This window comes from Cebus imitator, unplaced genomic scaffold, assembly GCF_001604975.1.
Source record: "Cebus imitator isolate Cc_AM_T3 unplaced genomic scaffold, Cebus_imitator-1.0 Scaffold546, whole genome shotgun sequence".
NCBI classification, from domain to species: domain Eukaryota; kingdom Metazoa; phylum Chordata; class Mammalia; order Primates; family Cebidae; genus Cebus; species Cebus imitator.
Window position 1 is genome coordinate 809,406 of NW_016107861.1, and position 19,702 is coordinate 829,107.

General features: G+C 37.8%; 1 protein-coding gene across 1 annotated transcript in view; it reads right to left on the reverse strand.

Annotated features, from left to right (window-relative positions):
• The window catches only part of DNAH8 (dynein axonemal heavy chain 8), a 327,601-nt gene that overhangs the window by 300,105 nt on the left and 7,794 nt on the right, over window positions 1-19,702 (reverse strand). The window contains exons 4-8 of the mRNA XM_017515278.1: window positions 19,561-19,697; window positions 15,010-15,161; window positions 12,386-12,575; window positions 11,032-11,195; window positions 5,244-5,420 (exon numbers count right to left, since the gene is read on the reverse strand). Coding sequence (XP_017370767.1) covers window positions 5,244-5,420; window positions 11,032-11,195; window positions 12,386-12,575; window positions 15,010-15,161; window positions 19,561-19,697 — 820 coding nt within the window. The remainder of the gene's footprint in view (window positions 1-5,243; window positions 5,421-11,031; window positions 11,196-12,385; window positions 12,576-15,009; window positions 15,162-19,560; window positions 19,698-19,702) is intronic.

Below are 19,702 nucleotides of genomic sequence, written 5' to 3' on the forward strand. Positions count from 1 at the left end.
TTACCTGCTTAGATAACTGATTATGAGAAAGATCTTCCTTATACTGAGAAGAAAAATCTATCTTCCTGTAATCTCTGCTCACTTGGTGTAGTTTTGTCTAATGGAACCTCAGCAAACACACAGCATCCCTTCAAATATTTGAAGACATTTACCATATTATCACTAAGTCTTTTTTTTTCCCTTCTTCCTCAATTCAGAAATTACTAAGGCAAATTTTATTCAAAGATGAACACTCTGTGTGCCTTTAGTCATTTAATAAGATGTCTTTTTTTTTTTTTTTTTAACTCTAAGTTCCGGAATACAAGTGCAGAACGTGTAGGTTTGTTACGCAGGTATACACATTCCATGGTGGTTTGTTGCCCCTATCAACCCATCATCTAAGTTTTAAGCCCTGCATGTATTAGCTACTTGTCCTAATGCTCTCCCTCCCTCACACTACCCCCCGAGAGGCTCCAGCATGTGCTGTTCCTCTCCCTGTGTCCATGTGTTGTCATTGTTTAACTCCCACTTGTGAGTGAGAACATGCAGAGTTTGGCTTTCTGTCCCTGTCTTAGTTTGCTGAGAATGATGGCTTCCAGCTTCATACGTGTCCCTGCAAAGGACATTATCTCATTCCTTTTTACAGCTTCGTAGTATTCCATGGTGTATATGTACCACATTTTTTTTTATCCAGTCTATCATTGATGGGTTTTGGGTTGGTTCCAAGGACATGGCCTTAATAGCTTCAACCTCTTGGCCTTTCTACTCTGGATACACAACATCACTCAAAACACATGTACCTCAGAAATGAAAGGAAGCCTTCAGACTGATCTGGCCAATGCTGAGAAGAGCCAAAACATCGCCTTCCTTTTTTTCTGAAAATTATACCTCTCATAAAGCAGCCTAGGATCAAGTTGACTCGCATCAGTAATATCATTCTACCAAATGATTCAACTAAAACGGCTAAGTCTTTATCCAAACTTTACTTGATCAATTTCTCTCCTTCAGATTCTTTCAGGATTTTTAACCTATTCTTAATAAATGTTATCTTATTATTAACTGACCACTCTTACATATGAGGGATGATAAAAGCAAGTGCCTGCTTGAGAATTGGTCAGAGATTAAGAGAACATGGAATGGAGAGGTCTACCAGCAAAAACAGAAATAACATGCTCTGGACAAAACTGTTTAAAAAAATAATGGGAGCCAAGCAGCTTGTCTACAAACCTATCCAACAAAGAGGCTGGGCTACCAGTATGGCACCCAGACTCTTACCACTGAAGACCTTCTTGGATCTTACGTTATCATCCAATATATTTCTTTCCCTCCATCCTCAATGTCGTTCATAGATTTGCTACCACATTTGCTTTGCAATCCTTTCTAAAGACTACAGATTAGTATTTTTAACACAAGAAAAAGTCTGAAGGTCACTACGGCAGATCATTAAAGATCTCTCTCCAAGTGTTTAAATTGTGTATCACCTTTGATCCACAAATTCATAAATTCTCTCCTAGGCAAATGCCTTAGAGAAATTCTCACACATGTACACCAAGAGACATGAGCAAGAATATTCACTGAATATTGCTTGCAATAACCCCAAACTAGAAACAATCCAAATGTCCTTTCTGGGGTAATAGATTAAAAAATTGTGGTGCATTCATGCCACAGAATATGATACAAAAATAAAAACAAAGGTAGCAAATGAATAATAATGCATGCCTTAACAGGATGCATTCTCACAAATAATGTTGAGTGAAAGTTGGTTGCAGAATATATGATACGATTCCATTTATATACATTTCAAAAATATATAAAACTAAGTATCAAAATGTGGTATTTTGGAAAAAAAATGATATAAGCTTATTTGAAAATATATACCAAAGGATGAAAATACATGAATTGTTAAGACAAATCTGGAAAAGAAGAACAAAGAGTAGATACAAAAATTAATTATGATTAAAAGAAAATGACAAACAGTGCTGGGAAAATTAGCCAGCCATTTGGGAAAAAGAGGTAAGAGCATGACCTTATACCCTGCTTCCCCTCTTACTAACTCTGTGACCTTGAGCAAGAAACTTAATCTCTCACTGTTCTATATACCAAATGGGGAAGAGAATAAGAAGATCCATTTGATCCAGCTGATGTGAGGATTAAATGAAATGTTATAGATAAGATAGTAAACATAATCCTTGGCACATAGTAAGCACACAACAAATGTTAGCTGCTGTTATTATCATTATTATTAAATCTGACATGATTTACACAAATAAATACCAAGTTAACTGAGGAATAAAGTGCAAAGAAATAAAATCCTAGAAATAGAAGAAAAGGGTAATTCTATTTTAAATTTAGGTTAACCTTGATTTATTCTTCTTAAGAGGGTCTTTTTAAACAATACATGAAGGACAAAAACAATAAAAGACTGAAAAAAATGTAATTCATCTAAATATAAAAAATTAATTATAAATGATTCCATTTTAATAAATTAAAATACAAGCAATAAATCAGCACATCTAGCATCCAGATTTGGTTTCTAAATACTGCTCTCCAAAAAATGAACTTAGGCTCCTTGGAGAAGTGTTGATCCCAGGACTAGGGCAGGACAAATGCAAAATGAGCCTTGAGCATTTATCTAGTGGTAGAGAGTAAATAAGTGCTCTAAACAGAGTAGGGGGATCAGAAGGAAATAGGAGCCAACCTGAAAGATTTCCTGATGGCCAAAGAGGAAACAATTTGAGCAACAAATTAAATTATAATAGTATTCAGCTATAACCCAAACCGTGAAATAAATACCTATAAGGCTATATTAATGTAAATAAATGATCAAATACATAACTAAAATGAGAGAAAAGACAACTTTTTCTTACATAAGAATTCTGATTCATAAAAGTGGAAGGAATAAGGAAACTAGAAAACCACCATTAGCATACCACAGTAATAATTGCCACAGTCAAGGTTCACCTATAAAACTACTCATGTAGTTTGAAGTTGTCTTCCACAAAATACAATATGTGTACAGTACAGAGACCTAACAAATCCCAGCCTAAGTAAATTATCCATTTTAGGTCAAAAGTAACAAGGTACATCAGTATAATGTACCCCCGATAAGTCACACTGGGAAGAGCACATCAACTCTGGCGTTCTGACCAAAGATACATAACCTCAATGTATTCATGAGAAACCATCAGACAAACCCAAATTGAAGACATTCTTCTAAATAACTGACCATTACTATTCAAAAGTATCAAGGTCTTGAATTACAAGTATGAACTAAGGAACTGTTATATTGGAGGATATTAAAGACACATGACAGTCAAATGTAACATAGGATCCTGGATTGGATCCCAGAACAGATCAGAATATATAAGTGGAGGCTGGGCATGGTGGCTCAGGCCTGTAATCCCAGCACTTTGGGAGGNCATGTTCTCACTTATAGGCAGGTGTTGAACGATGAGAACACATGGACACAGGGAGGGGAGAATCACACACTGGGGTGTGTGGGGGGGAAGTAGGGGAACGACAGTGGGGGGTGGGGAATTGCGGAGGGATAACATGTGGAGAAATGCCAGATATAGGTGATGGGGCGGAAGGCAGCAAACCACATTGCCATGTATGTACCTATGCAACAATCCTCCATGTTCTTCACATGTACCCCAAAACCAATAAAATATATTAAAAAAAAAAATCTCAACCTTCTAATCATGCCTAGGTCTTTTCTGTAACCAGCACTATTAGGAAGCTATCTAAGGGCCCGAGCCACCAGTCATCTCATTACCATAGAAAAGACACTCATAACTCCAGAGATTCCACGTGTTTCCCAAGTTATATGTCAGGAAACAGGGAGGAAGGCCAAATACATGTATTTCACAATATCAAACAAGGATTCCAGCAACCCAAAGAAACACTGTACCCTGCAAACCAGAACCTGAACAAACTAGTCATACCTCTCCTCCAAATGAGAAGTGGTTTGTGATAATCGACATAAGAATAGAAAAGCAGGCCAGGCACAGTGCCTGAGGACTGTAATCACAGCACTTTGGGAGGCCAAGGCGGGTGGATCATGAGGACAAGACATCGAGACCATCCGGGCCAACATGGTGAAACTCCGTCTCTAAAAAAAAAAAAAAAAAAAAAAAAAAAAAAAAAAAAAAAAAACCTGGCAAAATATAAATTGGGTGTAGCATCATTAATAGTAGTGTACCAATGTTACTACTTCATTTTGATCATTGTACAATAGTTTTAACATGTTAACATTAAGAGAAGCTAAGTGAAGAACAGGCAGGAACTCTCTGTACTATACTGGTTGACTCTTCTATAAGTCTAAAATGATTTCAAGTTTTCAAGTTTTAAAAAATGTAAGCCACAGACTAGAAAAAAGTTTGCACTGTAATTGTCAAGGTCCTTATAGGGTCTGGGATTTTACCCTGCTTAGAAGTTAATGCATTTTCCTTTTGCTGTTTTATGGATGATGGGAGAAAACATGAGATTCTGGGTGAGAGACAAGGATTTTATTGTATCACAGCAAATGGCATGAGCATTGTGGTGCATTTGTTCCCCCATGACCCTAAATATCCACAAACCGATGCTTGCACCCGCAATAGGTTGTGTTACAGGTGAGGAACACTGAGTTTAGGAGAATTTGTCCTTTCTACAGTAAGTGGTAAGTCTGCTCTTTGTCTGGGGGACACATTAACAGATCCCTCAAGGTTACTCACTGAAAACACAACTCTGAGAGATATTTGGGTAAAGAGCAGTACGGACCTTGCATTCTTTTCACATACAGTGAAAATGTGCAGAGATGCTCAGGAGGGGAGGGGAGAAAAGGGGAGGGGAGGGGAGGGAAGGGGAGGGGAGGGTCTAGAATCAAGCCATACTGTAAATAAAGATGACCTCTAGGAAAGGAGGTAGAATTGTAGGGATGAGATGTATTTTACTTTTGACTCTATATGCAATCGTTTACCTCAATGAGCCTATATTGATTTCTTCACTGATTTATAATTTCAAAAACAATTTAAAAATAAAAGATGATCACTTTCCTAGAAATCACCCCATAGCAGTATGGTCAAAATTGGTCTGTAAAGTACTGAGAAATAAATCTTCATTTCTTCTTCTGGAAATAATTGTGATATATGTAAAAGCCTTACCCAAAGTTTAACACTTCTAAACATGATTCCAGTATATTACGCTAAGAGGTAGTTTAAGAAGGATAATTTTCTACTTGCTTGTTCTGAAGTATACCAAACTTTAAATAAAAGGCCTTTTACCTTTAGAAGTTTGGAGTGTGCAACATTTAGCACATTTATGACAGCCTTACAACTTGGCCCTTTAATCTGTTCAATGATATAGTTGAACTTTGCTGACATGCGTTTCCAGTGTTCCAGTTCAGTGAGCGGACCTGAATCATCAGCTTCTTTTCTCATCTGCTCACTCTCAATAAGTACCTGCAATAAAAAATATATACAAAATATAGAAATGTTACATTCTTCTTTGTTAAGATCTGATTGCCTGTTTTCAAAGGCTGCCGAAAGTATAAATAATGTTCGACACCAAATAATGTTTAAAAATCCTTAGTAAATGAAGACCAGAGGAGAACTTCTTCAACTTGATAAATACTACCTACCAAGATTCTCCAGCAAACATAATACTTAAAGGTGACAGTTTATCTGATTTATTTTGGGTTTTTTTGCAGGTGGGGTAGTTTTTTGTTTTTTGGATCTTGGGGATTTTTTTGAGACAGAGTCTCCCTCTGTTGCCTACGCTGGAGTGCAGTGGCACAACCACTGTGCACTGCAGCCTCAACCTCCCGGGCTCAAGCAATCCTCCTGCCTCAGCTTTCCAAAGTGTTGGGATTACAAGCATGAGTCACCATTCCTGGCCAAAGGTGATATTTTAGAAAATATCACTTTCAAACCAAGGACATGACAAGTTTGCCACAATCACCACCCACTTCTATCCTACCTGGTAATAGAAGTCTCAGAACAAGATAACTACAGAAACAGAAGGTATAAGAATTGGAAATTTTAAAAAAAGTAAAAATGGCATAATCACAAATGACATCGTTGGCTACATTTTTAAAATTCAAGCATATATAAGGTCAGGCACAGTGGCTCACACCTGTAATCCCAGCACTTTTGAAGGCTGAGGTGGAGGATCACTTGAGCCCAGGAGTTTAAGACCAGCCTGGGCAACAAAGCAACACCTCTTCTCTGCAGAAATTTCTAAAATTAGTTGGGTGTGGTGGTACATGCCTGTAGTCCCAGCTACTCAGGAAGCTGAGGTGGGAGGATCACTTAAGCCTGGAAGTTGGAGACTGCAGTGAGCCATGAACATGCCACTTCACTACAGCCTGGGTGACAGAATGAGACCCTGTCTCTTCAGAAAAAAAGACTAAAGACAAACTTTTTAAAATTAATAAATGTGAACAATTTAGTAAAGTTGCTAGATCTATACATAAAAATTAGTATCACTTCTTTACAAGCTACTTTGCAATCTGAAAATGTAATTTCCAAAAAGATACAATTTGCAACAGCAAAGAAAAACGGTAATAAGATAACTAGAAATTAATCTAAGATGCGCAAGACCTTTTCGGAGAGAATTTTAAAACTTATTTTACACACACAAAAGACCTACTAAATGGGGAGGTATATCATGTTCATGGATGGAAAATTCAATAATATAAAGATGGCAGTTTTTTTTAAATTAATGTACAATTCAGTGAAATTCTAATAAAATCTCAACAGAGTTTTTCATAATACTTTAAAAACTAGTCTTAAAATTGATTTTGAAAAACAATTATCCAGAAATAGTCAACATAATTTTGAGGAAAAACAAAGAAAGGGCTTGGCATGCCAAATGTTGGTTTAGTAGAAAGCTACAGAAATTCAAGCAGCTCAGCATAGTATAAAAAGTAAATAAATAGACCAGTGAAGTAAACAAAGGGGTCTAACAACTTTATATATGACAGAGGTGATATTACAAATTTGTTAGGAGAAAATGGACTATTCAACAATTTAACAGAAAATGTTAAATTGAGACAATTAGCTAATTACAGGTACACGAAAAACACAAAATTAGATTTCTACCTCACATCACACACACACACACACACACACAATTCCAGATGGAATAAAAACCTAAATGTTAAAAATAAAATGGTAATATTTCTAAAAGAAAATGTAGGAGATGAGGGTAAAACTAAAAAGAAAAGCATGGAACTGAATAGCATACTTGTCAAGATAATAGTTACCACTAAGAGGAAGAAAAGATGTTTAAAACTGAGAAGAGAAATGCAAAGGCATTTTAAGGCACTGATAATGTTCTATTTTCTTTCTTTCTTTCTCTTTCCTTCTTTCCTTCTTTCTTTCTTTCAGGCCGAGTCTGGCCATGTTGCCCAGGCTGGTCCTTTGCTCCTGAGCTCATGTGATCCTCTTGCCATGAGCTCCCAAAATGTTGGGATGACAGGTGCCAGCCATGTTCTATTTTTTAACTTGTGCAAAGGTTACACAGGTGTTCATTTTACAGTTTGTTCCTTTCATCGTATTAATTTTGTGTTATATTCCCTATTTAGAATAAATAATTTAAGAGAATGTCTTCATAACACTGGAGTAGGAAAGGGTTTCATAAGTAAAATACAAAAAGCACAGAGTTTGTAGTCACTAGGGATAGATAGGTTGAGGCTGGATTAACATTTGTAATTAATGTATTTATCTACATTAAAAACTTAAATTTCCACATGACTAGCAACACCATACCAAATGAAATACGGCACAGTGGGGACCAACATAGGATTAATATCTGGAAAATATTATTTAACCTCCAACTATGTAGTCAGATAACATCAAGCCATCCAAATGAAGAAGTGGATGTTATGGGTAGATGATATGAACAGGCAATGATATGGGTAAATGATATTAACGAGCAATTCAATACAGAGGAAACCAAAATAGCCATTAAATATGCTCAGTCTCAATAGTATTTAGGGTAATGCAAAGTAAATCAAGATATCATTTCACACTCAACTGGCAGCAATTAAAAATCTGGCAATTCCAAGTATAACCAAAGATTAAAAAAAAAAAAAATAGGAAGTCTTGGTGGGGCACTGAGAAAGTTATCCTAATGTCATGATAAAATATGTCTCCTTATAACCATCACACTCTGTCTAGTCTTACTTCTGCCTTTTTTAGGACGTACTATACGTATTTAATTTCTTATGAAATGCCATCAAGTATTTGAGAATATGAACTTCTAAATCCACTTTGCCCCCAGATGGAAAATCTACATCTACATTCCTTGCATAGCATTGTTCATATACTTGGCCTATTTTTCTCTGAATCATTCATTTCCCATTGGTTTATAAGAGCTCTTTACATGTTACAGACACTAGCTCTTTGTTATATATGCTGATAAAATTTTCTTCCAAGAGGTCATTTATCTTTTAACTTTGTTTATGGGGGCAGGGAAGGGCTGCCATATGGAAATTACTAATTTTTTTTTTATGTAACCGTATCTGTCGGTTTTGTTCTGTGGCTTCTGGGTTTGGTATCTTGCATAAGGAGATATTAAAGCAGTCATACAGTGTATTCTGGTTCACTTATAGTTTTTGTCTGGTTTTCCACACACTTTTTTACACAAGCTTCTTTTACTCAACAGGTTTTTAAGATCCACTCATGTCATTGCATGTATCAGTAGTAAGTAACACTCCAGTTATATTCCACTGTATGAGTGTACCACAAATTTTTTATTTTCCGTTTTGATTAATCCAGTGTTTGGTGATTACGATTAAGGCCATTGTAAACTCACTTATATGAGTCTTTTTCATGGATATATTATTCATTTTTCTTAGATGTATACAGAGGAGTGGAAATGCTGACTACCGCAAGGTAGTTAGCTATATACTTAATTTTATAAGAAGTTGCTAAATGGTTTTCTAAAATTCTACCATGTTACACTCCCACCAGGAAAATATGAGAGCATCAATTCTCTGCAACTTCATTTTAATGTTAAAAAGTCTTTTTAATGTTAGCCATTTTAGTGGGTGAGCAGTAATATCTTACTGTGGTTTTATCTTACATTTCCCTGGTATTAATAAGTAGTGATGTGAAATATGTGAAATGCCTCCTCACATGCTTATTTGGATCATCTTTGTAATGTCTGTTGATATGATTTGTCTCTGTGTTCCCACTCAAATCTCATCTTGAATTGTAGCTCCCATAATTCCCACATGTTGTGGGAAGGACCTGGTGGGAGATCATTTGAATCACGGGGGCGGTTTCCCCCACACTGTTCTCGTGGTAGTGAATAAGTCTCAGGAGATCTGATGGTTTTATCAGGGGTTTCCACTTTTGCATGTTCCTCATTTTCTTTTGCCTCTGCCGTGTAAGAAGAGCCTTTTGCCTCCTGCCATGATTCTGAGGCCTCCCCAGCCATGTGAAATTATGAATCCAATTAAACCTCTTTTTCTTCCCAGTCTTGGATATGTCTTTATCAGTAGCATAAAAACAGTCTAATACACTTGTCCAAATTTTTGGCCCATTTTAAAAAATTGAGTTATCTTTTTATTACTTATTTGCTGGAAGTCTTTATATATTCCAGGTACAAGTTCTTTGATACGTGTTCTGCAAATATTGTCTCCCAGTCTGTAGCTCACCTTTTCATTTTTCTTAGGGTGTCTTTTCAAATGAAGATATTTTAAATGTTTCTGAACTTTAATTTGCCAAATTTTCTTTTATGATTAATTCTTTCTGCATCACATCTAAGAACTCTTCGCCTATACAGAGATTATGAAGACAGTCTCCTGTGGTTTCTCGAAGAAACTTTTTAGTTTTAGCTTTTGTATATATGTCTACAATTCATCTTGGATTAACTTTTATGTATGACGAGAGGTCGAGATTAAGGTATATTTTAGACGTAATGTTTTAGGTCTCTCCCATTTCCTGCATTGATTCTCTGTAAGTAGAGACTATTTGCTGCAATTGCTGAACTTCGTTTCCTTCTTTCAGATGGTTAAATCCCTTTATGTCAAATTATTTTCCTTTGCTTGCTCATTTTTATGAAAGCTCTATATTCTTTGACATAATAATTGGAAAGTGTCTCCGCAGCCACTGCGTAGGACAGGGCTTGACTCCCTCAGTGGGTTACAGCCTCCCTTCCTCCGTTACCGTAGTGGATGGCTACAAGAGTTATCCGGTAGGCAATTACCCATTTCAGTCCTCTAGTGACACCTAGAAGCAAACTCTGTGGCCTGCACTTTAGACCCTAGGGGAGTCCTCCAATTTTTACCACTCCAACTGCACAGCCCTCCTCCTGACATAGTTCTAAAAAGGTAAAACTGGAAATGCTTTTCTGTACCTCCTGCCTGGTCAAGATTTTTTCCTCATCCTACACAACTGAAGATTTTCTTGTCTAGTTCTGCTGTCCCATCCTGATGAACTAGAGATCTAGGGGGTGGTTCGTAGACTCCTCTTTCTGTTTAGGGCAATTATGTAATATCTGATTTTCTTTCACAGTGTTTATAGTGTATGCTGGAGCCCCTCATAATTTTAACATATGTTGTATTCCTATCACTACTTTTCTTACTGCTAGAAAAAAATTTACTGCAGAGCTGAAGGCTTGCCACTGTGATACTGATATGAAAGAGCCTACTCTGAACTTCTTTGACAGCACAGACAATTCCATTGATTGACCACGAGGTACTTATTTAGTGTCTAGCACTCTGGCTCTTTGTTATGTCTTTTCCCTCTCTCTTTTATGAAAAGTATCAACAATTTAAACACTGGGGATAAATGATGGCTATTCCTGATTCTTCATTCTTTCATTCTCACCCCATATTGTTATGGTTTCTTCCTTGAAGTGAGAAATACCTTAAAATTGATTTTAAGTGATCCACAAAGAAGGGTGATTTTTCTCTAGAGCCAAAAATAGGCTGAGTTTCAAAGCAGATTCTGGAAGAAAGTCAAAGGAGACTCTTCTTCCCTTTGCTTTTAGAGACAAAATACAATGGCTAGGATGTACGTAAAACTACTAGTCCAGATGCAATTGTTTGAGTCAATTCACCTGTTCGATCTGTTTGTACCATATCATCAACACGTCCTCTAGCTGATGAACAGTTTCTGAATTGCTGGCTGCAGCAGTGACTTCTTCAAAGGTGTGCAGTTTGGAAAAATCAATATTGTCTATTGTCTTTAACTTCACTGTTCCCTCAATACTTATTCTAGCACCTAAAAAGGAAACAAAATCAAGACATTTAATACTAATTTACATATTAAATATTTTAAATAATAATAAATATTAAATAACATTTAATATTAAGAAATGTTTAATGTGTTAAATGTCAATGTACTTTTAAGCTCTAATTGCTTAAATATTAAAGATCTAATACTTTACAGAAATATAATTCTAATTAATCATTAGATTATGAGTTAATTATTGATAAAATTATAATTATAATTATTGATAAAATTATACATTTTAATAATATGAAAAAATTAAAGTATAGATTTTTTTTTTTTTTTTTTTTTTGAGACGGAGTTTCACTCTTGTTACCCAGGCTGGAGTGCAATGGCGCGATCTCGGCTCACTGCAACCTCTGCCTCCTGGGCTCAGGCAATTGTCCTGCCTCAACCTCCTCAGTAGCTGGGATTACAGGCACGCACCACCATGCCCAGCTAATGTTTTGTATTTTTAGTAGAGACAGGGTTTCACCATGTTGGCCAGGATGGTCTCGATCTCCTGACCTCGTGATCCACCCCCCTCGGCCTCCCAAAGTGCTGGGATTACAGGCTTGAGCCACCGCGCCCGGCTAAAGTATAGATTTTAAAGAGTTCATAATAAAGTATATATTTTTAATATGGTGAAAATTTTCATTAAGATTATAGGAAGAGATTCCTCATGCTATAATATAAAATTTAAAAGAAAATATATCGGCCGGGTGTGGTGGCTCACACCTGTAATCCCAGCACTTTGGGAGGCCAAGGCAGGCAAATCACGAGCTCAAGAGATCAAGACCATCCCGGCCAACATGGTGAAACCCCATCTCTACTAAAAAATACAAAAATTAGCTGGACATGGTGGCACGTGCCTATAGGCCCAGCTACTTGGGAGGCTGAGGCAGGAGAATTGCTTGAACCCGGGAAGCGGAGGTTACAGTGAGCCGAGATTGTGCCGCTGCACTCCAGCCTGGCGCCTGGCAACAGAGCAAGACTCTGTCTAAAAAAAAAAAAAAAAGAAAGTATATCTTACTCAAGCAAAGATCCCCAAAAATGAGTTCTAATGATTTCATTTCTTACTTCTAAGTCTCATAATTACTTTGATTAACATCTTTTTAGAAACTTTTTCTCTAATGTTTATAAAATATCTTAGTTAATTTGCTCCTTTTTGCAATTTGTTAAACATTAAATTTTATACTTACCATCTAAAAATGAAAGGTATCTGCTGATGGTTTCAGTGAAAATACGTTTTTCAGATTCTCCCTGGTTGGACTGGTTTAAAGCACCCCAGTTGTTTGTTGCAAGAACAGCTGGTAGAAATATTTTTGCCAACATATCCCTAATTCCATTTAAGAGTCCTTTCGATGCATCCAGAACAGTAAATAGCACTTCCTGAAAGAGTGGAGTTTAAATGTTATTTTACATGCTAATCCCACTAAAGAACTGAAAATCATAGCCTATTTTATATTGCAATAAACATAAACAACTAATACATTTTATAAAACTGTTAGGGAATCTTAAGCAGATGAAGAAACTTATATTCTGCCCCCACTTTAATTATTCCCATATTTGCTCATTAAAGTGATGCTTTATTCAGTGCTTCTATTTCTGCATAGGAAAGGAGCAATAGCCTGGAGCCTATTCAAGGTGAGAGACATGGAACCAAACCTTCGTAAAGAAAATCCTCAGTGGAAAGTTGCCTTGTCCGCGAATTTTTTTTTTTTCTGTTGAAAAGCCCTTGCCCAGAAGTTTGGTGGAATAAATCACCAGCCATAAGAAATCAAAAGCCCACCAGCCATGCATGACATTTCCATTAATACATCTTAAGTGACTTGGAAATCCCAAGCCAAAAAAATTAAGATTAAAAAACTTGTCTAAGGCAACAATAAATTGATTGCTTGTTTTTTAACTGTGAGTGTGTGGCAATAAGGTATACAATGACTCATACAGTTTGGTGTCATTGTCTTGATTTGTGTTAAAGGATCAGTAGTTTTTCCAAACATTGCTTCTGCACCATCAGTCAAATGTCAACATGGTGAAAAGGGCAACTAGCATCTTAGTATTAAGATGAAAATAGGTTTGGCTTTAAGAACCGCAGGTATACCACATAGCTCACCTGTGATTACATTTACTTCATTATAATGATGTAAACAAATATTTAGCTAAGTGAAATAGAATATAACTATGTTGGAAGAATAGACGGATGGATAAACAAGAGTCAGAGGGTAAAAACAGCACTAAATTATCACCTTCCAGAGAGAAGGGAGAAAAGTCCTCAGAAAATGTCTTTTTTTTTTTTCTTTGAGACGAAGTCTCACTCTGTAGCCCAAGCTGAAATGCAGAAGAGTGTTCTCGGCTCACTGCAACCTCTGCCTCAGGGACTCAAGCGATTCTCATGCCTCAGCCTCCCGAGTAGCTGAGACCTCAGGAGCACGCCATCATACCTTGCTAATTTTTTGTATTTTAGTAGAGGCAGGGTTTCACCCTGTTTCCCTGGGTGTTCTCGAACTCCTGAGCTCAGGCAATCTGCCCACCTCAGCCTCCCAAAGTGCTGGGATTACAGGTGTGAGCAACCACGCCTGGCCACAGATAATGTCTAAACTGACAAAAGGAGCAATCAGAGCATATTGTTTAGAGATATACAGGTAAATAAAAGAATCCATTAAAAGGGCTTTATAGTTGCTTCTGGAGAATAGAAGTCAGTTTTTCAGTTATGAAAGGCCTATACTATTTCATAAAAGGACTTTTCTGCTTTTATATGCACATATAACAGAGCTAAAACAAAAGCTAAATTATAAAAATAAATGGATTAAATCATGGATAAGTTGAAGAAAGAATTAATGAAATGGAAGATAGATTGAGGAAACATCCATACGTAGAGGCATCATGGTGAAACTACAGGACTTTGAAGACAAAGAGCAAAAGCAAACAAAGAAAAAAAGACAGATTACCTATGAATTACACTAACAGGAGTGCTCTCATCATCCACAAGAAATACCATGAAATATTTACAAGGGGTGAGGGAAAAATAACTGCCAACCTAGAATCTTAAACCAACCTAAACAAGCTCTCTTCAAGCAATCTCTTACCGTGTACAGAAAGGGAACAAGATTAGACTTCAGTTCCCTTTCCTATTGTAAAAGGTATTAAGACTCTCTAAGAATAACAAAGAGAACTAATATTTGTTGAGAGCCTACTGTGCGTCAGGCAATATAATAATAATTTACTTATATTATCATCTAGTGTCACTGCAGTCCTTCCAGGTGTTTATTACTATTCCAAATTTAAGAATGTAGAGACCTAAGTCACAGAAAGGATGAGCAACTTTCCAGAGGACACACTTAAATGATTAGTCAGTGGAGAAGCTAAGAAGCAAATTTGTGTCTACCTGGCTAAAATTCTTGCTTTTCCTATTCCATCATCTTCCCTTCCCAGAGATAGGATAGCAATGTCCAGGCTCTAGGACAACTCCCCCTTCTTTTAAAACTATAAAAGAGTTAAAATATTGAGGGAAGAAGAAGTTGAATAAAGTAACTAATACTTTGTATCAACAAAATTAAATGTGTTCCTAGTGAACGGGAGGATAAAAATTATTTGCACACCATCAAGAAATGAAATTTTCATGAAATTAAAAGCTGTATCTAAAGTATCAATATAACTAAGGTCTGCTATAGTCAGTCTCTCAGTTTCTTTGAATATATGAATACATTTATTTTCTTGGAACTCAATTCAGTCCTATATTTAAAAAAGGGAAGCAAGTAAAGCCTAAGTATGACTATGAAAATATATTCAATGTTTATCCATTTGGGGCAATTTTTAAACATACCTCTTGAATAGTTTTAACATTTATGGCAACATCATTACGACAACGAACAAAAAATACACACACTCCTTTTAGTTTATCTGGGGTTGCAGTGTCTATATACAATTTCATCATTTTTGCCCCTTTAGTTGCTCCAGGAATAGTTCGACCACATTCTGAAAACAAAAGTCAAGAATTTAGCATATGATCCCATAACTAATCAAATGAGATAAGCTACTGTGGCTCTTACACTAGTGTTTCCTGTTTTACTTTGTTGTAAGAAGTTTTCAATATGATCATAGAATAGTTTTTTGGGGGGTCTACTAGAAGATGTCAATAACTGCATAACTGCTTCTTTTTTTTTTTTTTTTGAGACGGAGTCTTGCTCTGTTGCCCAGGCTGGAGTACAGTGGTGTGATCTCAGCTCACTGCAACCTTCACCTTCCTGGTTCAAGCCATTCTCCTGCCTCAGCCTTCCGAGTAGCTGGGACTACAGGCACACACTACCACATCTGGCTAATTTTTGTATTTTTTTAGTAGAGATGGGATTTCACTATGTTGGCCAGGCTGGTCTCAAACTCCTGACCTCAGGTGATCCACCCACCTCGGCCTCCCAAAGTGCTGGGATTACAGGCGTGAGCCACCACACACTGCCAATATTTGCATCTATTTTTTTCTTTGTTGAGACAGAGTCTCGCTGTGTCTCCCAGGCTTGAGTGCAGTGGCACAATCTCAGCTCACTGCAATCTCTGCCTCCCAGGTTCAAGCAATCCTTGTGCCTCAGCCTCCCAAGTAGCTGGGATTACAGGCATGTGCTACCATGCCTGGCTAAGTTTTGTATTTTTAGTAGAAACGGGGTTTTACCATGCTGGCCAGCCTGGTCTCGAACTTCTGGCCTAGTGATCTGCCCGCCTCAGCCTCGCATGTGCTGGGATTACAGGCATGAGCTACACACCTGGCCAGTAATTGCATTATAAATTGCAGCCTCCTTTGGGTACCTTTCCCGGAACTCTGCACTTCACTGTTTTTTGGCCTGGCCTCAGGGCCTTATAAAAGCTGTTCTCCCATCCCATCCCCAACATTTTACCTACCAAATTCCTACTCATCTTTCAGATCTCAGCAGAAATGCCGCCATCTCAGGAAACCTTCACTGATTCCCCAAGAAGGTCCAGTTCCTGTACTAAATACACTCATTGTATCTACCTTACATTAAATCCTTCCTTGGACTAATTTCGCTGAAAATTAAACATTTAATTATCAATCTTGCTTTAATTAGAAAAACTATTAAACATATGAGAATTATACTAGATTTGCAATATAGATTTGCAAAAATCAGCCTCCTATTTGCAACAATAACCAACTTAAAATGTAATAAAAGAAATAGAAAATCATCCAGGTACGGTAACTCACGCCTATAATCCCAGCACTTTGGGAGGCCAAGGCGGGAGAATTGCTTGAACCCAGAACGTTGAGACCTGCCTGGGCAACATAGTAAGACCTTATCTCTACAAATAATGTTTAAACATTAGCCTGGTGTGGTGGTGTGTGCCTGTAGTCCCAAGTACTCTGGAGGCTGAGGCGGGAGAATCACTTGAGCCTGGGAGGTAGAGACCGCAATAAGCCATGATCATACCACTGTACTCCAGCCTAGGCAACCTAGTGAGACCCCATCAAAAGAAAGAAAGAGAGAAAGAGAGAAACGGAGACAGAGAGAGAAGAGAGAGAGAAAGAGAAAGAGAGAAGAAAGAGAGAGAGAGAGTGGGCGGGAAAATCCACATCACAAAGCCACAGAAATGTTTTGTCTGCCCAGCCTTTCTTTTTGGGAGATTGGGAGAGTCCTCCTGCCCTGTGATTCTGGAGAATACCAGTGCCAAGGCTCTGTAGAAGCGGGCATGTAGAACTAGACTAATTAGACTCTGCAAGAACGAATGGAGACACACAAAGAAAAAAAGGGATTTGAGAGATGGAAATCTAATGATGAATCTTAAAGAAACTGCCCGAAATCTGTGGAAATGCTCCATTCTTGTCCCTCCCAAGGCCTGATTGTTCAACTAGTTCTAAATTTTGTTACCCAAATTCCCCCTCCCAAAAGACTGTTTTCCACTCATATTAGCCAGAATCTATTTCTGTTGCTTGCAGCCAAAGAACCCCGATACATAGTATGTAGCAATGTAACAGCCCAGATGCCCATATATAGAGGCTGCACAGGTTTTACTACTCTCCCCTTTTTCCTTGGTAAGAGAACTTGACTTTGTCCCATTGTGTATATCCCTAGAAAGAAAACTGTGCTCTCAGCCTCCCTGGCCCCCAGGGTAGCCATGTGACACAGTTCTGGCTGGTAAGACATAAGACAAGCCTGAGTTTTCCTGATAAAGAGGAAAGATGTGGCCATCAATAGAGAATGATTTCTAAAAACCACATTGCAAGCTGTATAAGGGAATGTTATTCTATTCAGAATTATTTGAATGAGGTAAATCTTTATGGGATGACGTAGAAAAATGTCTAGGCTACGCTGTCAAATGCAAACATCAAGTCAAGAATAAAATGTATTATAAAACTACATTTTTAACTGATAATTAGCATTGGTATGTTAACACATGCATATAAGAAAGAAATGTGGCCGGGTGTGGTGGCTCATGCCTATAATCCCAGCACTTTGGGAGGCTGAGGCGGGTGGATCACAAGGTCAGGAGTTTGAGACCATCCTAGCCAACATGGTGAAACCCCATCTCTACTAAAATACAAAACATTAGCTGAGCGTGGTGGCATGTGCCTGTAGTCCCAGCTATTCAGGAGGCTGAGGCAGAAGAATCGCTTGAATCCTGAAGGTGGAGGTTGCAGTGAGCTGGGATCACACCACTGCACTGCAGACTGCCCACGAAGCAAGACTTTGTCTCAAAAAAAAAAAAAAAGAAAGAAAGAAATGTAGGCTGAGCTGGGTAGCTCACGCCTGCAACCCCAGCACTTTGGGAGGCTGAGGTGGGCGGATCACCTGAGGTCAGGAGTTCAAGACCAGCCTGGGAAACATGCTGAAACCCCGTCCTTACTAAAAATGCAAAACATTAGCCAGACATGGTGGTGTGTGCCTTTAATCCCAGCTACTGGGGGGGCTGAAGCAGGAGAATCATTTGAAGCTGGGAGGTGGAGGCTGCAGTGGGCCGAAATCACACCATTACACTCCAGCCTGGGTGACAGAGTAAGACGCAGCCTCAACAACAACAACAAAAAGAGAAAGAAAGAAAAGAAGGAAGAAAGGAAAGAAATGTAGATGAATATTTACCAAACTGAGAAATGTACTACCTTTCTAAGCAGCAAAAATGATGATTAAAAATATGTGTACCCTCTGCTCTGGCAATTCCCCTTCTGAGAGTTCTTCCTAAAATTTATTCCTAATCCACATAGATTTGTATTCAGTTATATTCACTGAAGCATTGTTTCAGAAAGCAAGAAGTTGTAAACAACCTAAATTCTACTGAGAGATCAGTTTTGAAAATTATAGTTAATCAGCCTGACAAAATAAAATGCAAATGTTAACATTTTAATTGGATGAATATATTTATTGGCATAAAGAAGACAATATTATCAAATTTAAATGGCCACTATAGAATGATATGTAGGATTGGATCCCATTTTTGTAAAATATGTATATAAACCAGTTACAGAGAAATATTCATTAAGGAGTTAACAGTCCTTTCTTCAACTGAGTGGAACTGTGGATCATTTGTATTTTGCTTCTAATTATAGATATCTTATCTTTCTATAATTTTCAGCTATTGTTTTAATTTTTAACAAGTAATAAAAATGTAGACTACACAATAATCCTCCCACAATAAGAACTGTGAGAGACAGAAAATCCATGAAGCCAACCTAGTCACTAATTGCGAGTTTACATATTTTGTCAAAGAAGCAAGACTTTATATTAAACAATTAGAGGAAGGTAGAAGAACACAATCAAGTGCTATATATACAATGGATGATGTAAACGAGACAGGAATCTGGAGAACAGTGATGGATGTGGATTGGAACACCGTGGGAAGGGCTCTGCAGGAGGTGTTCTGAGGGAGGGGTAGGGTATGCTGAGTGGAGAGAAGAAAGGCAATCTGAAAAAGCCAGGAGACCAGAGAAGGGCAAAGAAATAACTCTGGTATACAGAAAACAAGGAAAAGGGGCTTGAAGGGAGCAGCAAATTCACATCTGGAAGAGTGGAAGATCAAACTAGACAAGTACTGTGTGTCCAGATGACAGCAGGCCTTGAATAAATGAGATCTGGACCCAATCCAATAAATGGCAGAACAATAAAAGATATACTTGGCAGGAATAAGCAGTACAAATTTCAGAGGGAGAATCTGATTACAGAGATACTGGTTTTCAATCTGGAACACCAGGGAAGGCCTAGCCTAAAGCAGCTGAGGGACAAAGTGAGAAAGAACCAACGGGAGGGATGTGTTGAAGGTAAGTCCACGGGACTTTGATGATGAGTAGTCTAAGGCCAAAAGGGTAACCTACATATCTAGTCATTAAAACAAAGGTTTAACAAGCTGGTAGCATGTTAATTATTTCAGGCATAATATGCACCGTAGGGAAAACCAGCAATTCCAAATGACAGCTGCAGCAGGCACAAGATGCTGAGACAGGACCACGGGGGGCAGCAGCTGCGGGGCTCTGGAGTAGTTTCACAACCACTTACAATTATCTGGACAAAATGGCTCCACCTGTT